Source organism: Corylus avellana, chromosome ca9 (assembly GCF_901000735.1).
Source record: "Corylus avellana chromosome ca9, CavTom2PMs-1.0".
Taxonomy (NCBI): Eukaryota; Viridiplantae; Streptophyta; class Magnoliopsida; order Fagales; family Betulaceae; genus Corylus; species Corylus avellana.
In genome coordinates, this window is record NC_081549.1 from 18,601,343 (window position 1) to 18,619,813 (window position 18,471).

At 36.1% G+C, this 18,471-nt stretch overlaps 2 protein-coding genes across 5 annotated transcripts; both read left to right on the plus strand.

Annotated features, from left to right (window-relative positions):
• Positions 1-1,692: 1,692 nt before the first annotated feature.
• LOC132191472 (eukaryotic translation initiation factor 3 subunit A-like) lies at positions 1,693-11,936 on the plus strand. The gene is made up of 14 exons (XM_059606498.1): positions 1,693-1,800; positions 3,220-3,296; positions 3,815-4,296; positions 5,080-5,295; positions 5,441-5,809; positions 5,916-5,945; positions 6,971-7,198; positions 7,303-7,464; positions 9,099-9,320; positions 9,429-9,635; positions 9,710-9,916; positions 10,193-10,273; positions 10,667-10,868; positions 11,147-11,936. The coding sequence occupies exons 2-14, from the start codon at positions 3,251-3,253 to the stop codon at positions 11,620-11,622; spliced, it is 2,928 nt and encodes a 975-aa protein (XP_059462481.1). The 5' UTR covers positions 1,693-1,800; positions 3,220-3,250; the 3' UTR covers positions 11,623-11,936.
• Positions 11,937-12,679: 743 nt separating this feature from the next.
• On the plus strand, positions 12,680-17,186 carry LOC132161982 (UNC93-like protein 3). 4 transcript variants are annotated; one of them, XM_059572215.1, is made up of 11 exons: positions 12,680-13,133; positions 13,425-13,588; positions 13,797-13,860; positions 13,959-14,072; positions 14,204-14,248; positions 15,010-15,260; positions 15,387-15,477; positions 16,016-16,128; positions 16,227-16,350; positions 16,650-16,802; positions 16,941-17,186. In XM_059572215.1, the coding sequence occupies exons 1-11, from the start codon at positions 12,972-12,974 to the stop codon at positions 17,049-17,051; spliced, it is 1,392 nt and encodes a 463-aa protein (XP_059428198.1). In that variant the 5' UTR covers positions 12,680-12,971; the 3' UTR covers positions 17,052-17,186. The 4 variants fall into 4 exon arrangements, with proteins under 4 accessions (XP_059428198.1, XP_059428199.1, XP_059428200.1 ...); XM_059572216.1 differs by having other exon boundaries at positions 16,944-17,186; XM_059572217.1 differs by having other exon boundaries at positions 16,947-17,186.
• Positions 17,187-18,471: the final 1,285 nt, after the last annotated feature.

Sequence of the window (18,471 nt, forward strand, 5' to 3'; positions counted from 1 at the left end):
CATTATATGTTGTGACAATTGTTTGCATTCTGAACTTTTTTTTTTATATGTTGTTTTTTTTTTTTAAATAAAATAAAATAAAAAATAAAAAATAAGTTAACCGGTTATGATTTAATATTTAAGGAAATTTATATGGTCAAATATTTTTGATTTTTTAATATGGGTTTTTTTTATAGCAATTGGGTTCAAAAAGACACTAAAAAAAGAAAAAAAAAAAAAGAAAAAAAAAAAAGGGTAAAAAAAAAGAAGCCCAAAAGGCCCGAAAAGTCTTAAAGAAAGCCCAAAAAGCCCCCAAAAAAGCCCAATTTAAAAAAAGCGGTTAGGGGGCGGTTATCTATTTCACTAACCGCTAACCGTTAACCACTAGGCGGTTAGCAGTTGCGGTTAGTGAAATCTACTAATCGCCTTAACACCTAGCGGATCCCATTGCTTAAAATTTTGCATTAAAAAAAAAAAAAAAAAAGTAACTTTACTTTATACTTCTGAATGATTTGATAAGTCTTTTCGAACTTCAAAATCTCTCAATTTGAACTCATAAATTTTAAATTGCAGTTAATTTACCCCAATTTGTCAATTTTTGCCGTTAAAACTTTAAAAAAGATAAAATTATTCTTCAATTTTCTTTTTTAATAAAAAAAAATTGAAAAAAATTAGAAAAAAAGGTCATAAGGTGGTCCAATCGTGGGTCACCTTGTAATTTTTATTTTTTTTTATTTTTTTATTTAAAATTAAGGATAAATTTGAAAAAAAAAATTAAATAAACTTCATTGTCTCACTTTTAATATTTAAAATATTTCTGCAAAAAAAAAGAAAAGAAGAAAGTTTAAAATCTGACGAAGCAATTCAAATTAATTGCAATTAAAAGTTCATTGGTTCAGATTGAGAGGTTTTGAAGTTCAGGAAGTGTTTATTAAATCGCGTGGTAATTCAGGGGTCTAAAATGAAGTTGCTCAAAAAAGAAAGAAAAATTATTTTTATAATTAAAAAGATGCGAATGACTCAATTGGACCAATGTTATCCAAGAAAGCTAGTAATAACCTGCGAAAGTTGTGACTTATGAGAGCAGGACAAGGATCCTCTCCAGTCCAAAATGAACTGGAGAGGATCCAGTTCATGGCTAGGATCTATTCTTAGAGATCCTAAGGCTATCGACCTGCCATGTGGCACATTAAAAAAAATATTATTATTTTACTTTTAAAAATAAATAAAAAACAAAATAATAAAAAATTAAAAACAAATATAAAAAAAAAGAAGGCTGGCTGACCACCCCATGATGGCCACAGGGGGTGGCCGGCCACCACATTTTCGTGCATGGGGGTGGCGTCGCCACCCCCATGGGCCGGTTGGGGTGGCTTCGGCCACCCCCATGGCCCTTGGGGGTGACTCGGTAAAATAATAAAATAATATTATTTTTTTTAATACGCCACATGGCGGGTTGATGGCCTTAGGATCTCTTCTTATAGATCCTAGCCATGAACTGGATCCTCTCCAGTTCATTTTGGACCGGAGAGGATCCTTGTCCATGAGAGCTAAGGTGGAGGCATGAATGAGAATTAGTTTACAATTTTTGTGCCGTATTCGATATTACACAATTGAGGGGGTCACCAAAGAAATAAAAAAGAAGAACGGATTTTTTCATTATTTCAGTTGCACCCTGACTCTAACTCTTTTCCAAGTTTGATTTGGATACGCTGATTATATAATAAGTAAGGCTCAAGAGCTCCATTCATTTCGTCATCTTCGGCTTCTAGGGCATTCTCGGCTGACAGATCCTGTGCTCAACGAGCAGCGTAAGCCCAGGTCTCTCTCTCAAACTCTCTTTCTCTCTCTGTGTCTTTCTGTCTCTGGAGAACTAACGTGAATGAACAGATCCGATGGTTATGAAAAAAATATTAAAAAAATGGTACCCAATTGGAGGCTTCGATTATAACTCTGCAATATCATAATCGATACGTATTTCGAATTTGTAGGAATTGAAATTTTTCTTAGAATCTGATTCTGCGAAACCCAACATAGGCTAATCGCAATTGATAAGAGGAGAAGAGATATTGGTTTTGTTTTCAACTACGATAAAGTTGCGAGCTTTCTATTCCGTGCTGAACGTTAAGTCACAGTTCTTGGGAAAAGGGATTTTGTTTTTGTTTTGTTTGTTTGTTTGTTTTTGAAGTTTTCTTCACAAGTGTTTCCTAATCACTTAGCGAGTTGAGCTCCAGGTTTACGAATTTTAGGCATATTTACTCACAATCTGCACTACCGGAAGCTATGATTTGATTCCGGATAGGGACCCAAGTACTGGAGTGCAATTTGCCCACCTTAAATGAACTTAATATACCTCATAAACTACAGTGTGGGTAATGATATAAGATTTGAAGTCAGGCTTTTCTTTGATGTGCTGATGGTTTTTTCAAGCTGCAGCCATCTGTGGGTTGACTACTGCAGGCTTTGAAAGTGTGGCCTTCCTCCGGTTTTAATGCAATGTTCTATGGTCGTTAGTACAAATAACTGGACAGAGTCGTTTCTCTATTTGTTACTTTTATGGCACTTCAAAAAGTTAACGGTTTGTCGTGGGAAATCATTGTGGCAGTTACATGTTTTCTGCGCTTTAGCACTATATAGACCCTGAATTTTCCTGTGTCGGGGCTGGCATATGCACAATGCTTTCTGCAGAAATCTTCTATATGGATTCTTTCTTATCTCTATATTAGCCCTTTAGGTAGGATCCTGAGTTTTTACGACCTGTTTTAGTTAGGCTGAATAAGTTTTTATAAAATAAACCAAGAAAGAGATACTCCAATTACGATCAATTTTCCAAACTATGCTTAGCCAGCAATCAAGAAGTTTTTCATTGACACTGAAGTAGTCTCATGACTCTCATTACTTCACTGATTTTAGTTAAAGAAATAGTATTATCCTTTAATGTCAAAGAAGGGGGTAAATGTGCCACGTAAATCAATTATCATAAGTGAATTGTGTTTCAGCTGATATTGAGAAAAATTCTTTCTTCCTTTCTCTTGGATGTGAGTATGCATCAACTTGGCCTTTGTAACTAAGAATTTATTTCCTTTCTCGGGGTAATACAGTACACCTGCTTTTGTTTTTTTGTTTTTGTTTTTTTTTTCTTTCTTTGGCTGCTCTTGAGTTTAGGCCGAGAAGTAATACTACTTTATAAATAATATAGATGTCTTATTAATTTGACATTTCATGCTGTCCTTTGAGCAGGCAAGGGTCTGATTTGGTCGAATTGGTGGATATGGCAAGTTTTGCCAAGCCAGAAAATGCTTTGAAACGAGCTGAAGGTAAGTGACAGATATTTTCTGCTTTTGCTGTTGGGTGGTACTTTCTTTTGAGCTATAGTTGCTTAAAATGGTAACCTATGTCTTGAAGCATTACCGCATTTTCTTGAAACTATGGTTAAATACTTAAGGTCAATGAAATGAGAATATTAAGCTTATTTTTTATGATGTTATTCATGAGGGGTCATGTTTTTATCCTTAGAACATTTATGTACCCTTTCTTTTGGCTTGGCAAGAAATTTCGAGTTGATTGAGGCTTAAAATCAGTGTTCCTTGTGGTTCTGAATACCAGATGGGTTGAATGGCTCTTTTATTTAGTTGATAGATTCTTTGGCTCTCTTTTGTCATGTGGCTGTAGGTTGACATTGGAGATATACGTCTTTTGTTCTTCTCTAGTGCTTGAATTCTTCAGCCTTATTTATTTTAGCTTTTGATGTAGTTCATTCAACTTGTTTTGCCTGAATTTGACTTGGTCATATATTATGTTCTCAAACTGACACACTGTGTCATTCATGATGCAGAGTTGATTAATGTTGGGCAGAAGCAAGATGCTTTGCAAACGCTTCATGACCTTTTCACCTCAAGGAGACACAGAGCCTGGCAAAAGGCACTTGAGAGGAGTATGTTTAAGTATATAGAGCTGTGTGTGGACTTGCGGAGAGGTCGGTATGCCAAGGATGGACTCATTCAGTATCGTATCATATGTCAGCAAGTAAATGTTAGTTCTTTGGAGGAGGTGATCAAGCACTTCATGCATCTATCCACCGAGCGAGCCGAACAAGCTCGTAGCCAGGCACAAGCCTTAGAAGAAGCTCTTGATGTTGAAGATCTGGAAGCAGATAAAAGGCCGGAAGACTTAATGCTAAGCTATGTGAGTGGAGAGAAAGGAAAAGATAGATCTGATCGGGAGCTTGTTACCCCGTGGTTTAAATTTCTATGGGAAACGTATAGAACAGTGCTTGAAATCTTACGGAACAACTCAAAATTAGAAGCACTATATGCGGTTAGTAATAAAATCCTTCTTTTTGTCAATGTTGTTGCTGGTAGTTGTGTTTCAGCTCATTATATTTTTAACTACCTTCTGTGGATTATCATATCTTGCATGTATCTTGTGTCTATGGTCTTGCTTTGTTGTGAACTCGTGATGTCACAGTTATTTATCACGGCCCAAAGTAGATAATAATAATAATTGAACTTTTTAAAGTATCTTCAGTACATGCAAAGATTGGTCTTGTTTGTTGTTATTCTAAACGTTTTGTTTACTTTGGCTTAAGGAATAATGCTTTTCAAGTGATGAGTTTTACAGCCTGAAGGCCAGTCCAAGTGGAGTATGATTGCTTATTATTATTTTTATTTGGTTCTTGTGATTATATTGTTTAGGCATTAGACAAGGCAATGGCCTTGTGTGTGTTACATCTCACAGTAAAAAAAAATGTCTTCTTGATAACGCGGGTTAACAGTGATGACCCAAAACACTTAAAAGGCCAAAAGCCCATATAAAAAAAGCGGTTATAAAACCGCCGGTTATTGGTTTGAATAACCACTAACCGCCCAAGGTGGTTGCGGTTATTAAAAATCGATAACCGCCCAAGGCGGTTGCAGTTAGCGGTTATAGCCAATAACCGCTAACCATAACCGCTTGTGCAGCCCTAAGCCAAACTTCCCCTTGACCTTATGTGGAAAAGAAAATTTGATATTTGAATTAAGTACTGCTTTTTCTTTCACAAACTATAATTATTGCATTGGTATATATGAAGCCTTATTTAACTGCAAATATTATGTGTAGATGACAGCACATCGAGCTTTCCAGTTTTGTAAGCAATACAAACGAACAACAGAGTTTCGCAGACTGTGTGAGATCATACGGAATCATTTGGCAAATCTCAACAAATATCGTGACCAGAGGGACCGGCCTGATCTGTCAACTCCTGAAAGCATGCAACTGTATCTTGACACAAGATTTGAGCAGCTAAAAGTTGCCACTGAACTCGAACTCTGGCAGGTTTGCTGTTTTTATTTTTTTACCATTCTGTGTATTTATACAGGCTTCTTATATGTAAACAAACAAGTGAGAGCACAGATTGCCTATTTGCCATGGTCAAAACTTCATATCTTTTTTTATTAACTTTTCTGGTCATTTTCTGCAGGAAGCATTTCGATCAATTGAAGATATCCATGGACTGATGTGCATGGTTAAGAAGACGCCCAAGTCATCCTTGATGGCTGTTTATTATGCTAAGCTAACTGAAATATTTTGGATTTCTGGTAGCCATCTATATCATGCTTATGCATGGTTCAAGCTTTTCTTATTACAGAAAAGTTTCAATAAGAACCTGAGCCAGAAGGATTTGCAATTGATAGCATCATCTGTAGTTTTGGCTGCACTTTCAGTGACCCCTTATGATCACACCCACGGTGCATCTCATTTGGATCTAGAGAATGAGAGAGAAAGAAACTTGAGGATGGCTAATCTCATAGGATTTAATCTCGAGTCTAAACTTGAGAGCAAAGAAGTGGTAATCTAAATTTTTGAACTGGATCTTGTCTCATGTTGGTTGATACATTCAGTTTTACAGTTCTGACTTCTTGCCTTCTACTCCTTTGTTCTTTTTTTTCTCCCAGCTTTCGAGGTCATCCCTTCTCTCTGAACTGGTAGGAATTCTTCTTTACTATGCTAAGCTTTTCTTTGTTCCTTTTTAATAATTAGTTGTCATGATTGTGGTAAATATGCATACTTTCTGATGTGGATGAAGTATAATATATGCTTGTATACTATGGACTAGACTATTTTGTTTTAGATTATTGACATTCAGCTTAATTATGTCAGCTTAATTGGACTAGACGATACTGTTTAGTATTATTATTTTGGATTTCTTTCCTCTTTTTTTGGTCTTTTTCTTGGATTTCCCTTCTTGTTATCAATCAATGCCCTGTTTGTGGTAGGTGTAATAAATTACCTTTTTATTTTATTCTTTTGGCATAGTCGTAGTTCCTCTTCATAGAATTGTGGACAAATCTCTTGACCAAAAAGTTATTCATAAAAGTTTATAATGTACTTCAGAAGTGTGGCAATGAGAGCTCCAGCTGACCTTGATAAAAAAATGGCTATCCAAGTTGAATTAGGATTCTCTCCAGTTCATAAGTGAACTGGGATAATATCCAGTTAGTTATATTGGAGGGGTATTTTTTGTCCTATCAAAAAGTGAAAAGACAAAAATACCCCTCAAATATAACTAATTGGATATTATCCAGTTCAAATCAACTGGAGAGGATCCTGTTCCATCCAAATTATCCTTGTTTTTTTGGGATAAGTAGCCATATTATCTTATACATCTTGATCCTCTATGGGAGTCCTATTTTATGATCTTTATTTCTTTTTTCAGTGGGTTGGACATACTTGTACTTACTAATATGGCTATGCGATCATGCTTGAATATATCATATGATATTCTTATTAGTTGTGTTCTCTAACATCACTTCTCTGACATCTCTTTTTCTTTAGAATTGTTGTTTGCTCTGGTACATCCTTTTAGTTATAAAGAGACCCTTAATCTATAAGTTTTATAGGGAAGAGATCTAGGCTGTAATTTACTAATAAGAACTTTCCACGCATTCTTTTCAATTATTTTTCACATTATTTTGTCCTAAAATTAATTTTTTTATTCTGGGTGGTGCAGGTGGCCAAAGGTGTAATGTCTTGTGTAATTCAAGAAGTGAAAGATATTTACCATCTTTTAGAACATGAGTTTTCCCCTCTAGATCTTGCATCAAAAGTCCTGCCCTTGTTAACCAAAATTTCGAAATGTGGGGGCAAACTTTCTTCAGCTCCGTCTGTCCCAGAAGTACAATTGTCTCAATATGTTCCTGCCCTGGAAAAGCTTACTACCTTGAGATTGTTGCAGCAGGTTCATTTTTGCCTTTGTCTTGATTATTAATATTTTTTGGATACAAGTTTTCCACTTAAGCGCATTTCATCTTCTTGTCAATTTGCTGCTGTTTCGCTTTCCAGGTTTCCCAGGTGTACCAGACAATGAAGATTGAGAGTTTATCTAGGATGATCCCGTTTTTTGATTTTTCTGTTGCAGAAAAGATATTTGTGGATGCAGTCAAGCATAATTTTGTGGCCTTGAAAATTGACCATATGAAGGGTGTTGTTATTTTTGGTAATATGGTAAGCCTTATACTTGTGACTTTGAATTTTGTGCTTTTGATTGCCTCCCCAAACAGTTGTTTCCAAATTTTAATTTTTTGATAATAGGAGAAAATAATGAATTAATTAATGTGGCTGGGCTGAAATTTCTTAAAATGGTACAAATAAAGATGTTTATTTGTTTGATAGGTGGTAATTTGGGTAAATTTATTCATTTTCATTTTTCTTGAACATGAATCTCTGCTGGGAAAAATTGATGCTAATCAATGTTTTCTAAAGTGGATAGGACTTGGTCAACCCGTTGATGGGGGCCTGTACTTAATGGCCTAGTTCACCAAGAGTTTTGGTTTATTTGGGAACTTGGTGTGATTTTGTAAGAAATATTGTGGATCAGATGGTTTTGCTGATATTTGTACCCCCCCTTCCCTCCTATCCACCTATCCACTGCACGGTTGGTCTTGTATTTTCTTGCTCATATTATGGGGCTGCATGTATAACTCTTGCGTTAAGTTATATAGCTGGGAGTACTGTTCAAATCCAATTGTCCTCAATGGGACTATTTCACGTTATATCTTACTGTCTTAATATGGAAAGCATGTTAGTTAGGCCATTTCAAGTTTAATTGTTGATTATACCATTAGATGCCTCAATTCACAGGTCATTGCTGTATCAAATGCATCTATTTTGGCCCTTTTTGGTGGGGCTCTTATTTAGGCTCCTCCTATGCTTCAGCTTTTAGAAAACAGTAGCACCTTGCATTTCTTTTGGTTAACCAAAGGAGCTTCAGCTTTTTGCCAGTTTTGCAAAATGGCTTGTGCCTTTTTTAGGCGGCTTTTGAAAGCAGCGCAAAGGTTTGCTTCTCAAAGCAGCTGAATTTCTCATATTTTTTAAGAGCTGTAGTGTCCCACCTGGCCTTCGGTCTTGAGTTCGACATGGATCTTTTCTGAAGTCCAATAATTAGTTTGGTGGGTCAATCAGTATGGAATTCTTGAAAAACTGATGTTGAGCCCTATGCTTTTGCATGCATAAGTTTCAACATTCAGACCACGTTTCCATGTATCTACATCTTCAGCTGAGCTACTCCAGCTATTTTGCTATTATTTTTTTGTCTTTGTGTCGGGATGGATTTTGTTCTGCAATCTGATCACATTTCCCAACCATTGTTTGAGCTGCAATCTGAGCTATGGTCCTCCTGGCTTTGATTGACCTGAGAAAAAACTGATTCTATTTACTGAATAAAACCAATTTTACTCAAGTAATTAACATTCTGGAATTTTTATTGGCATAAAATTTATCGTGCCCATCAAAATCTCTTATAGGTGAATCATTCACTAGGAAAATAGATAAGCTTAACACAAAGGCGGAAAAATACTAGTCTGTTGGTCATGGATCTACTGTTAGGCAGGTACATTACGATTGGCATTGCTGAAGGCACTAAACTGATAAACAGGGTGTGCTCCCTAATTAGCAGATTTGAAGGCTATGGAAGAAGTGTAATGGAAACAATGTTTAAACAGTTGTTTTTCAATTAGAGGTTTCAGGGGCCCCTCTAGAAGAGATGATACAAAAATTTCTACTTTTACCTCCTTAAATGAAGGTGGCTTTGTATTGTTCATAATGTGGATGCAGCTTACATGTGGCTGTTTTTGTTTCAGGGTCTTGAGTCTGAGATTTTGAGGGTTCACTTGACCAGCCTTGCAGCAAATTTGAATAAAGCTAGAGCAATGATTTATCCTCCTGCTAGAAATGCCTCAAAACTTGATGAATTGCTTCCCAGTTTACCTGAGGTTGTGGATAAGGAACATAAGAGACTGCTTGCTCGAAAATCCATAATTGAGAAACGCAAAGAAGATGAGGAGCGCAAGCTTCTGGAGAGGGTACTTTTTAAACTAATATTCTGGCGTATAGAACACAGCTTGATGTTTTAGTAATCTTTGAGGTAAATATATTGTTTCCTGTTGAACTGTTCTTTTTTTTTCTTGAAGGAACGCATGGAAGAGTCGAAGAGGGTAGAACTACAGAAGATAACTGAGGAAGCAGAAAAAAAAAGACTGGCTTCTGAGTATGAGGAGAGGAAGAATGAAAGGATCCGTAGGGAAATAGAGGAGCGTGAACTTGCAGAAGCCCAAGCTTTGCTTCAGGAAGCTGCACAACGTATTAAATGGAAAGGAAAGAAGCCGGTCATAGAGGGAGTGAGTTGGATTTTTTTGTTTTTTCATATTTCATTAGGATTGGAAAGGAAAGTATTGACAGTTTCTATATGCAGGACAAACTTACCAAGCAAACCGTGATGGAGTTGACTTTGAGCGAGCAACTCCGAGAAAGGCAGGAAATGGAAAAAAAATTACAGAAACTTGCAAAAACTATGGATTATTTGGAGAGAGCAAAAAGAGAAGAGGCTGCTCCCTTGGTTGAAGCTGCATATCAACAGCGTTTAGTAGAAGAGAAGGCCCTCCATGAACACGAGCAACAGGTATTTTTAAGATTTTGCTAGTGTCTGAACTGATTGCTTATGGAGATGTTTTTTTTTTCCTGGAGAAGTTCCATCTTGTATATTTCCTTTTTTTTTTTGTTTTTTTTTTTTTCTGATAAGTAAAAAAGTAACATTGTATCATGTCCTTTGAATTGACTGCCCCTTTTTGTGTAAAATTTACTTGCCGCCCCTTCCACCTCTCTCCCTTCAAAATTTTATATTGAACCTGAGATGTTTGCACACTATGCTTACTGGGTGTCCCATGCTACTCTGCAGCAAGAGATTGAGCTTAGCAGACTGCGCCATGACACAGAGCTAAAGGAGAAGGAGAGGCTGGCTCGGATTAAGAACAATAAGGTCAGTACCCAGTTTTGTCTGTATTTGATTTAGGTCTGTTTTGTTGTCAGAAATTTTAGTGTTTTGCTGTAACTTGTAGTCACTCGCCAAATTCATGAGTGCATTATGCTGATGGTTATCAGAGAAAACCTAGAGCAAAATACAGAAAATGACACATCTGGGGAACATTAGACATTCAAAGACTGTTCAGTATATTGATTATAAATCGAGTGGGTCTCGATGTTTTTCAGAATTTACTGTGGTGTTCCTTTAGTTTTTCCAGATCATTCTTCTGATTTCTTACTTGATGTTGTGTTTTATGACTTTACCCACAATGTGTCTGGACATCATGAGTTTTTCATGGCTTTTGGCTGTACCTTGACAAACTATGGATTTCTTGATTTGTTTGTGCAGGAAATATTTCAAGAAAGGGTTGTCAGTCGTCGGGAAGAAGAATTTACCAGATTGAGAAGGGAGAGGGAGGAGAGACTCTCACAAATCCTGCAGTCCAGGAGACAAGAAAGAGAAAAGTTGAGGAAGTTGAAGTTTTATTTGAGTTCAGAAGAGGAGAGGCAGAGGAAATTGCAAGAGCAGGAGGAAGCACGGAAACTTGAAGGTAAATTTTTTTAATCTTTTTTTTCCAGCCATAAGCTGTTAAAAAAAGAAAGGGATATTTTTCTTAACCCCCCTAAACTTCCTTCACATGGAAGTTCAGGGAATTAAGTAAAGTTTTTTTTTTTTTCAAAAAAAAAAGTTTCATCGCGGTCAGATTGAATACTCATTTGCTGATGCGAAAGCTTATTGGATCCTGCATTTCCTTGTTTTGTGCAAATGTGAGTCGTCTTTCTTAGTCTATTTAAAATGGTACATATCTTGTGGTTTTGGAACTTGCAGAAGCTGAGAGGCAAAAGAAAGAGCAGGCTGAACGCAAAGCAAAACTGGACGAGATTGCTGAAAAGCAGAGGCAAAGAGAACGAGAGCTGGAAGAAAAAGAGAGGCAAAGAAGAGAAGCGCTTTTGGGGAGATCCACTGTGGGATCTTTGAAGCCTTCTGAACCTCTTGTTGCGGCCCGCCCATTGGAGTCGGTATCTGCTGTTCCAGTTGCTGTTGCATCAGGAGCGGCAGGAGCCGGAGCTGCTGCACCATCATCCGGAAAGTATGTCCCGAGGTTCAGGCGGGAGAGAACTGAGAGCTCAGGGAAGGCTCCACCTCCAGAATCTGATCGGTGGGGTAGCAGCAGGCAGGATGATCGACCTGGTGACAAGTGGCATAGCGATGACCGCAGATCCTCTGGTGGGTCCTCATTTGGTGGTTCAAGGTCGGCTTCAACATGGTCTTCTCAAGGATCCGCGGTGGGTCTGAAACGTTGATTTTAAATTGAAGTAGAGCCAGCATTGGAGGTAGCTATAGGGCTTTGCTGCAGAAATGTGGTTGTGGTTTTTTGCCGGATTTGCTTCTTTATTTATTCTGCTTCCTTTTCCTGACTTTTCTGATTGGTTTTTTCTTTTTGTTCCCTTCCCATCGTTTCTGTATTTGGATTTTTTTGTTTTAATGAAGACTTTACTTGATGGGGTTCTATGAATGTACAAGATGTCAAGATGGATTGGGAATGAACGTAGAAAGGGAAGGGGAATTGCTATTTTGTATTCTCATCCATCTCTTTTATACCATTGGATTTTTAACCTGTTGAAACTTGCCTAACATGTGGGATTGTATCTAAAGGGGAGTGTCAGAAAAAAAAAGAAAAAAGAAAAAAAAGGGACTTTCTATTTTGTATTTTCTCATCTTTTCTGTTTTTTTTTTTAAAAAAAAAATAAATAAATAAACCATTGAATTTGTAAGATGTATCTTAACTCATGTGGATATTACAGATCCAATGGTTAGTTTAATTTATTATTATTATTATTTTTTTTTTTAAAAAAAAAAAAACAAGAAGAAGAAGAATAAGATAACACAAAATGACTATCCTAAAAAAAAAATACAAAAAAGATGCAATGTTGCTGCTAATTGAATAGTTGAAAAAGGCCCTTGGGTACTAAAAGTTTATTTTCATAAGAAAAAAAAAAAAAAATCAACAAAAAAGTAAAAATAAATTAGAAGGGAAAATTTAGAAAGAAAAAGTGAAAGGATCAACAGTTCCCAACTTCCTGTGATTGATCTTATAACTGTAAAAAAGTTTGAAAAAAATAACAATTAGATAATTGTAACTTTAATGGATATGATTTATTTCACGGTTCATATTAAATTTTATATATTTAATGATATATATGTTAAATTGTAAAAATATTATCATATTATTTTAAATTTATAAATAATATGTTACGTGTTTTTTTTTTTGGTGATTTAATTTTAAAAATAATACTTTTATTCTGTCTACCTTTATCTCACGGCCAACGTAACCATGTCAATGAGCCATGGCTGACCTGTCACCGAGCAGAGGGGAAGAAATTAGAATGGAGGCTAGAGTTAACCATCAAAATTACTCGAAGTTTTTGCCTCTAACGACAAATTCCCTTTCCCTAATGTCAGCAACGAATCGAATTATGAGATTCCATTGACTAAAATAATCGAAACTCCTACCCTTTCTTATATGTCTTGTGATGGTCGATTCGAAGCCGGCACTCGTCGTGTTCTACCTCACTCTTTTGAGACACATTTCTGGGCTCTTATATAGCGCTCTGATTCTGCAATCAATTGGGTCGACAGTCCCAAGGCCACGATGGATTCCCACGACGAGGAGTCGCCGTTGGTTGCGGATAGTTCGCCGGTTCAAACCCCAAAGCAAAACCACGCCAGAGATGTTCATATTCTCAGCTCTGCCTTCCTCTTGATCTTTCTTGCCTATGGAGCCGCTCAGAATTTGGAGAGTACCCTCAACACGGTGAGTCTCCGTCCTGTGTTTGGCATTACCCAGTTGCAATTTTTGTCATTCTATGTTTGGTTTGGCAGTTTGCTGAGAAAATAGAGGAAAAACAGAGGAAGATTGAAAGTTCTGTATCTCGTTCTTGACATCTTGGTTATCTTTTCTCTGTTTTTGTTTCTGAGAGAGCTGGAAAGAATGGGAAACAAAAAGTTGTGAATATGACGATGCTCCTTTTTCTTTTTTTTTTTGGTTGAATTTGGTAATGTTTTGGCTGAGTTTGATGGTTTTTGAGTATGAATTTCAAATCAGGAAGAGGATTTGGGTACGACTTCGCTTGGGATATTGTATTTGTCATTCACATTTTTCTCATTAGTGGCTTCTGTGGTGGTTAGAAGACTGGGGACAAAGAATGCTTTGGTTCTTGGGACTACTGGTTACTGGTTGTTCATAGCTGCTAATTTGAAGCCAACATGGTAATTATTATTAAATTGGACCATTAATGCCTTTATTTTTTGGATTTTCCTGTGCTTAAATTAGTTTATACACTGCGTTGTAGTGGCTGAAAATGACGAAAATGGTGAATCTTGTTGAATTAATAATGGCTATGCCTATATGGACTGTGAAGTTATAAATGGCATTGAGAATTGAATGATTGATAAAAATGAGTTGCTTCTCCCGTAGGTATACAATGGTTCCAGCTTCTGTGTACCTTGGCTTTTCTGCTTCAATTATATGGGTTGGGCAGGTGAAATTCCATGCTTCAGATTTTTACGTTTCTTGATATATTACACCAATAGTTTGCAGTGCCAAAAGATCTTTTTTAACCTTCATATGGCCTATCAGGGTACGTATCTCACTTCCACTGCCCGCAGTCATGCAAAAGATTGCAACTTACATGAAGGGACAGTAATTGGTAACTTTAATGGAGAATTTTGGGGAATGTTTGCGAGTAACCAGGTGAACAATTTTTTGTAACAAATCTATTTATGTGCTGTTTTGATAAGAATGAATTTCTTTTATCAGTCACTTTTAATTCGCTGATGTGGAGCTTCAATCTGTGATATGGTTTTTGTTCGACATTTCTGCAGTTTGTTGGAAATCTTATTTCACTTGCAATGTTGAGCGATGGGACGGTACGCATTTTCCTCATGGTTGAATTTGGCTGTTGTGGTCCGTCATTCTGGTTTTACTGTTAAGTTACTATATCTTTTTCGCTGTTAAAGATTACTTGATCCTTCCATCCACCAGCCCCTAGAGGTTTTTTCTTTATTCATCTCCTTTGTTGTCTCCAATCAGATATTAGATAGTATTCAAATGTAACAAGAAAAAAAGAACTTGAAATATATAGAATTAACCTTTTATTTTCTGTTAACGTGCATAAAAATTAGAGAAAAATAATTATGAGGAAGAATTGGTCCTTCAACAGAGTAGTCATAGAATAGTCAAGTAAATAATTCAAGATCATGTACATAAATACAGAATTACGCAGGTGTAACATATTTTGTGCATATTTTCCAATGACAGCACACCAGTGTGCTTATTTTGCTTTGCCTCTTCGGCTTACTGATTAAAAATACCGTGATGCTAGTGTTTTTCAATTTCTTTTCCTTTCCATTATTTTAATTTTATTTCTATTTGCCTGAGAAGCAGATTTTAGTCTGTTTAGTACAGAAAATTTTTAAGTCATTAAGGACATATACGTGCAAGCATGGCCTGAGTTTCAATCCCCACGTATGAAGGCCCATAGTAAAACATTCCCTAGGCAGGTGCCATCATGTATATACGTTCTCTTGATTTAGGAAATTTTTCTAGCATATGCATAGCACGTATAATTTATAGTTTGCAATTTTTATTCTTTCATTCAATGGTTTTATTTTGTATTACATCACTGCAGGAGGGAAGTACCAGTGGCACAACTTTGTTGTTTGTTGTGTTCCTTTGCAGTATGACCTTAGGTACCATACTTATGTGCTTCTTAACAAAAAGGAACCATAACGCAGAGGATGGGACTCAAGATTCTTCCGTTGGCGTATATTCTACCGTGGTTTCTCTGTCAAAGTCTTTAGTCACTCTCTTGTTTGATGCACGGATGCTATTGACCATCCCCCTTATTGCGTATTCAGGATTACAACAGGCGTTTGTATGGTAATTACTGGATGAGTTTATGAAGAATAGTTTCTTTCTGCCATCCCAGTATCAATTCATATCTTTCCAAGTTCTCAATACCCTTCCAATTTCTCTTATTAACGTGGGATATTATTGCAATCTTAGGGCTGAATTCACCAAGGATATTGTAACTCCAGCACTCGGTGTGTCTGGTGTGGGTGGTGCAATGGCAGTGTATGGAGCTTTTGATGCAATAGTAAGTGTGAGATGCAGAAATGAGGAGTTGCTTACCTTTCAATCTGCTTCAACTGAAATAGCTTGCCGAAATAGTAAATTAGTTTCGCATCTTTCATATTATCACAGCTTTGCCTATTATTCATGGATGAAACTTCAAAGATAAGGAAACAGTTTTGTCCCCACCAGCCCTTTTCCACAACCAAAAAAGAAGAGAGAAAAATCCTTCTGATTTTCTGTCTCCTTTAGCAATTATAAACTTTGTAATTCTTTTTAACTCCTCAGCAGCAGTGCATTTTCCTGTGGTCTGACTTTTAACATGATGTGCTACCCAGTTGTTATAACAATATTTTACTTGCGACCTCTGTTACACATTGTATGATATATCTTTCTTAAAGCAAGCTGAAATTTTTCTTTGTATCTTATGCAAAAGCTCAATTCGGGTGTTAAGGTGGTAATTAAATTGAAGTTGTAATAGTCCATGCTGGAAGTGCAGGATTGTGAATGTATATTGTTTAGTTGAATTGTTTCTCTAAATTTGTTGTTGGAACTTGTGCTAGTGTTCACTGGCAGCTGGTCGACTCACCTCCGGTCTCACGTCAATCACTTTGATAGTTTCTGGTGGTGCCTTAATTCAGGCTGTTGTATTCCTGTGGCTCCTGCTAATATACAGGTACTAAGCACTTAATTATTCTAAATTTTCTTCAAACCTGAGTTTTTATTCTATTGATTAATTTGAAGCCATATTTACTTTGCCATGTCATGATTCAGGTTAACTAGCGGAGTACTTGGCATTATGTACCCACTTCTCATGGCTGCCATGTTGGGTATTGGTGATGGAGTATTTAATACACAACTTAATGCTTTGCTTGGGATACTCTTCAAGCATGATACGGTACTAATTAAACATATTAATAATATGCCTTTGATGTTTAACAACTTACCTAGATATTCATATCTTGGTATTCTCAATGTACACAGCAAAGGGTAAGATTAGCCACTTTCTGGATAAACGTTTCCATATTTTCTCAATGGTTTATGCATAATTTCACACTGCAAATTCTTCTCTATCTACACTGCCAGTACCAGTGGTATTTGGCTTGCAAAGTCTTCCAAATCATTCAACAGCCCCATACGACAATTTCTTCTCATTGCACCTGAAGTTCTAACCAGGTGTTATGATCTTGGAAACAGGAAGGAGCATTTGCACAGCTCAAGGTCTGGCAGAGTGGTTCCATCGCAGTCGTGTTTTTCGTGAGTCCATACATCTCATTGAAGGCAATGCTGGTGGTTATGCTCGCCGCGCTCTGCCTCTCATATGCTGGGTTTCTGCTTTTAACTCTCAAGGTAGAGAAAGCATTCTCCTCCAGTTCCTGAAATCAATCTCTGTTGTAGCTTGCCTGTAATATATATCCTATTACAAATCTTTTTGTGAAATGTTCGTGTCATATGCTTCAAGGCAATAAATATTTTTTTTTTTTGAAGAAGAAGAAGAAGAATTATAAGCACAAGTGCCTTGTTCCATTCTGTTCCATAACTGAAGTGGTGCATAGGTTAGTAGAAGTTGAGGTCATAAATAATACTTTATTGTTATAATTTTTTTATTGTATTTATGATTCTGTAACCTCATAACATGTAGTTATGATTTATCAGAACTTTATGCTCTTTGTAACCTCATAGCTTTTAGCTATAATTTATTAGAGCTTTATGCTATGTGATGTAAAAGTTTTATGCTCTTGACCTTTTATCAATGAATTCTAAGTGATTCCCGTTAAAAAAAAAAAAAAAAATGCCTTGTTCCATAATATCTTTAGGGTGATAAAATAGTTGTGCATAATCAAAAGTTGTTGGCCCCTCCCAAAGTAGGACAGTAGGTATTAAGCAAGTCCTTGTGATGTGGATCTTTTAACTTTTCTAGCATACATATCCCTTGTGATGATATAGTTTACGCCGGCGTGCATCAACAGTGATGCACACCAGGCGTAAATTTTTTTTTTTTTTTTAATTAAAATAATAAAATAATAATAAATAAAAAATTTACGTGATTCACGCCGAGCGTAAACTATATCATTACCCACCAACCAAGATGTGAATAGAAATGTGAAGAGATTGAAAAGGATGAACTGAATTGACTAGTTGGAGGATAGTCAAACCTCCATATACAAGAATGCATTAATTGGGTTGTGGACTATGAACAATTGCAAGATTGAGGTTTTTATACAATGAAAGGGGCTGCCGACCCTTTTTCTACTTCAACAAACTCACTCAATCTCTGTTAAAGAAAAACAGAAGAAATATGCTTAGATCTATAATTCTTTTACAACTTTCTAACATATGTTAGAATGCAATTAGAGTGTTAAATTTTTAACATTAGCTCCAATCACATGTTAACACATGTAAGCAATTTATAAAAGTGATAAAAGAGAGAGAACAAAAAAATGATAACTTCACTTAGGACCTCTGAACTACCACATGTTTTGAGAAGATCTCCTCAAATTTTAAAAATTCTCAATTTCACCCTCCTGAACTTTCAATTTGATGCAATTAACCCCATTTGTCAATTTTTGTCGTTAAACCCTAACAGAAACCACTACAAAGACTAAATTATCCTTCAATTTTTTTTTATTTTTTTATTTTTTCAATTTGAAATTAAGGGTAACTTTGAAATTTTAGAAAAGTTACAGGGGTATAAAGGTCATTTCATTACTTTTAACGTCCAAAAATTGACAGATGGGGTAGATTGCATCAAATTAAAAGTTCGGGGGTAAAATTGAGAAGTTTTGAAATTTGAAGGGGTCTTTTCAAATCACGTGTTAGTTCAAGGCTCCTTTGTGAAGTTTCTAAAAAAAAATAAAAAAAGGAAAGAAAATTTTACCCTACACCCAAATTTTAAAGGACCTTTAACTGTATTTGAGATTACTAACACATTTTTTGATATTCCAGTAGACTATCACCTTATAAAAGAAAATGACAGATTTACAAGAAGTCGTTTAGCACTTTTAAAGTTTTACAATTC

Excerpts from the sequence above, each read along its gene's own strand:
- LOC132191472 (XM_059606498.1), top strand. The coding sequence starts at position 3,251 with ATGGCAAGTTTTGCCAAGCCAGAAAATGCTTTGAAACGAGCTGAAG. Across the intron at positions 9,636-9,709 it reads AGAAGCCGGTCATAGAGGGA|GACAAACTTACCAAGCAAAC; the intron begins GTGAGTTGGATT and ends TTCTATATGCAG. Across the intron at positions 9,917-10,192 it reads TCCATGAACACGAGCAACAG|CAAGAGATTGAGCTTAGCAG; the intron begins GTATTTTTAAGA and ends GCTACTCTGCAG.
- LOC132161982 (XM_059572215.1), top strand. The coding sequence starts at position 12,972 with ATGGATTCCCACGACGAGGAGTCGCCGTTGGTTGCGGATAGTTCGCCG. Across the intron at positions 16,351-16,649 it reads TACTCTTCAAGCATGATACG|GAAGGAGCATTTGCACAGCT; the intron begins GTACTAATTAAA and ends TCTTGGAAACAG. Across the intron at positions 16,803-16,940 it reads TTCTGCTTTTAACTCTCAAG|AAGAAGAAGAAGAATTATAA; the intron begins GTAGAGAAAGCA and ends TTTTTTTTGAAG.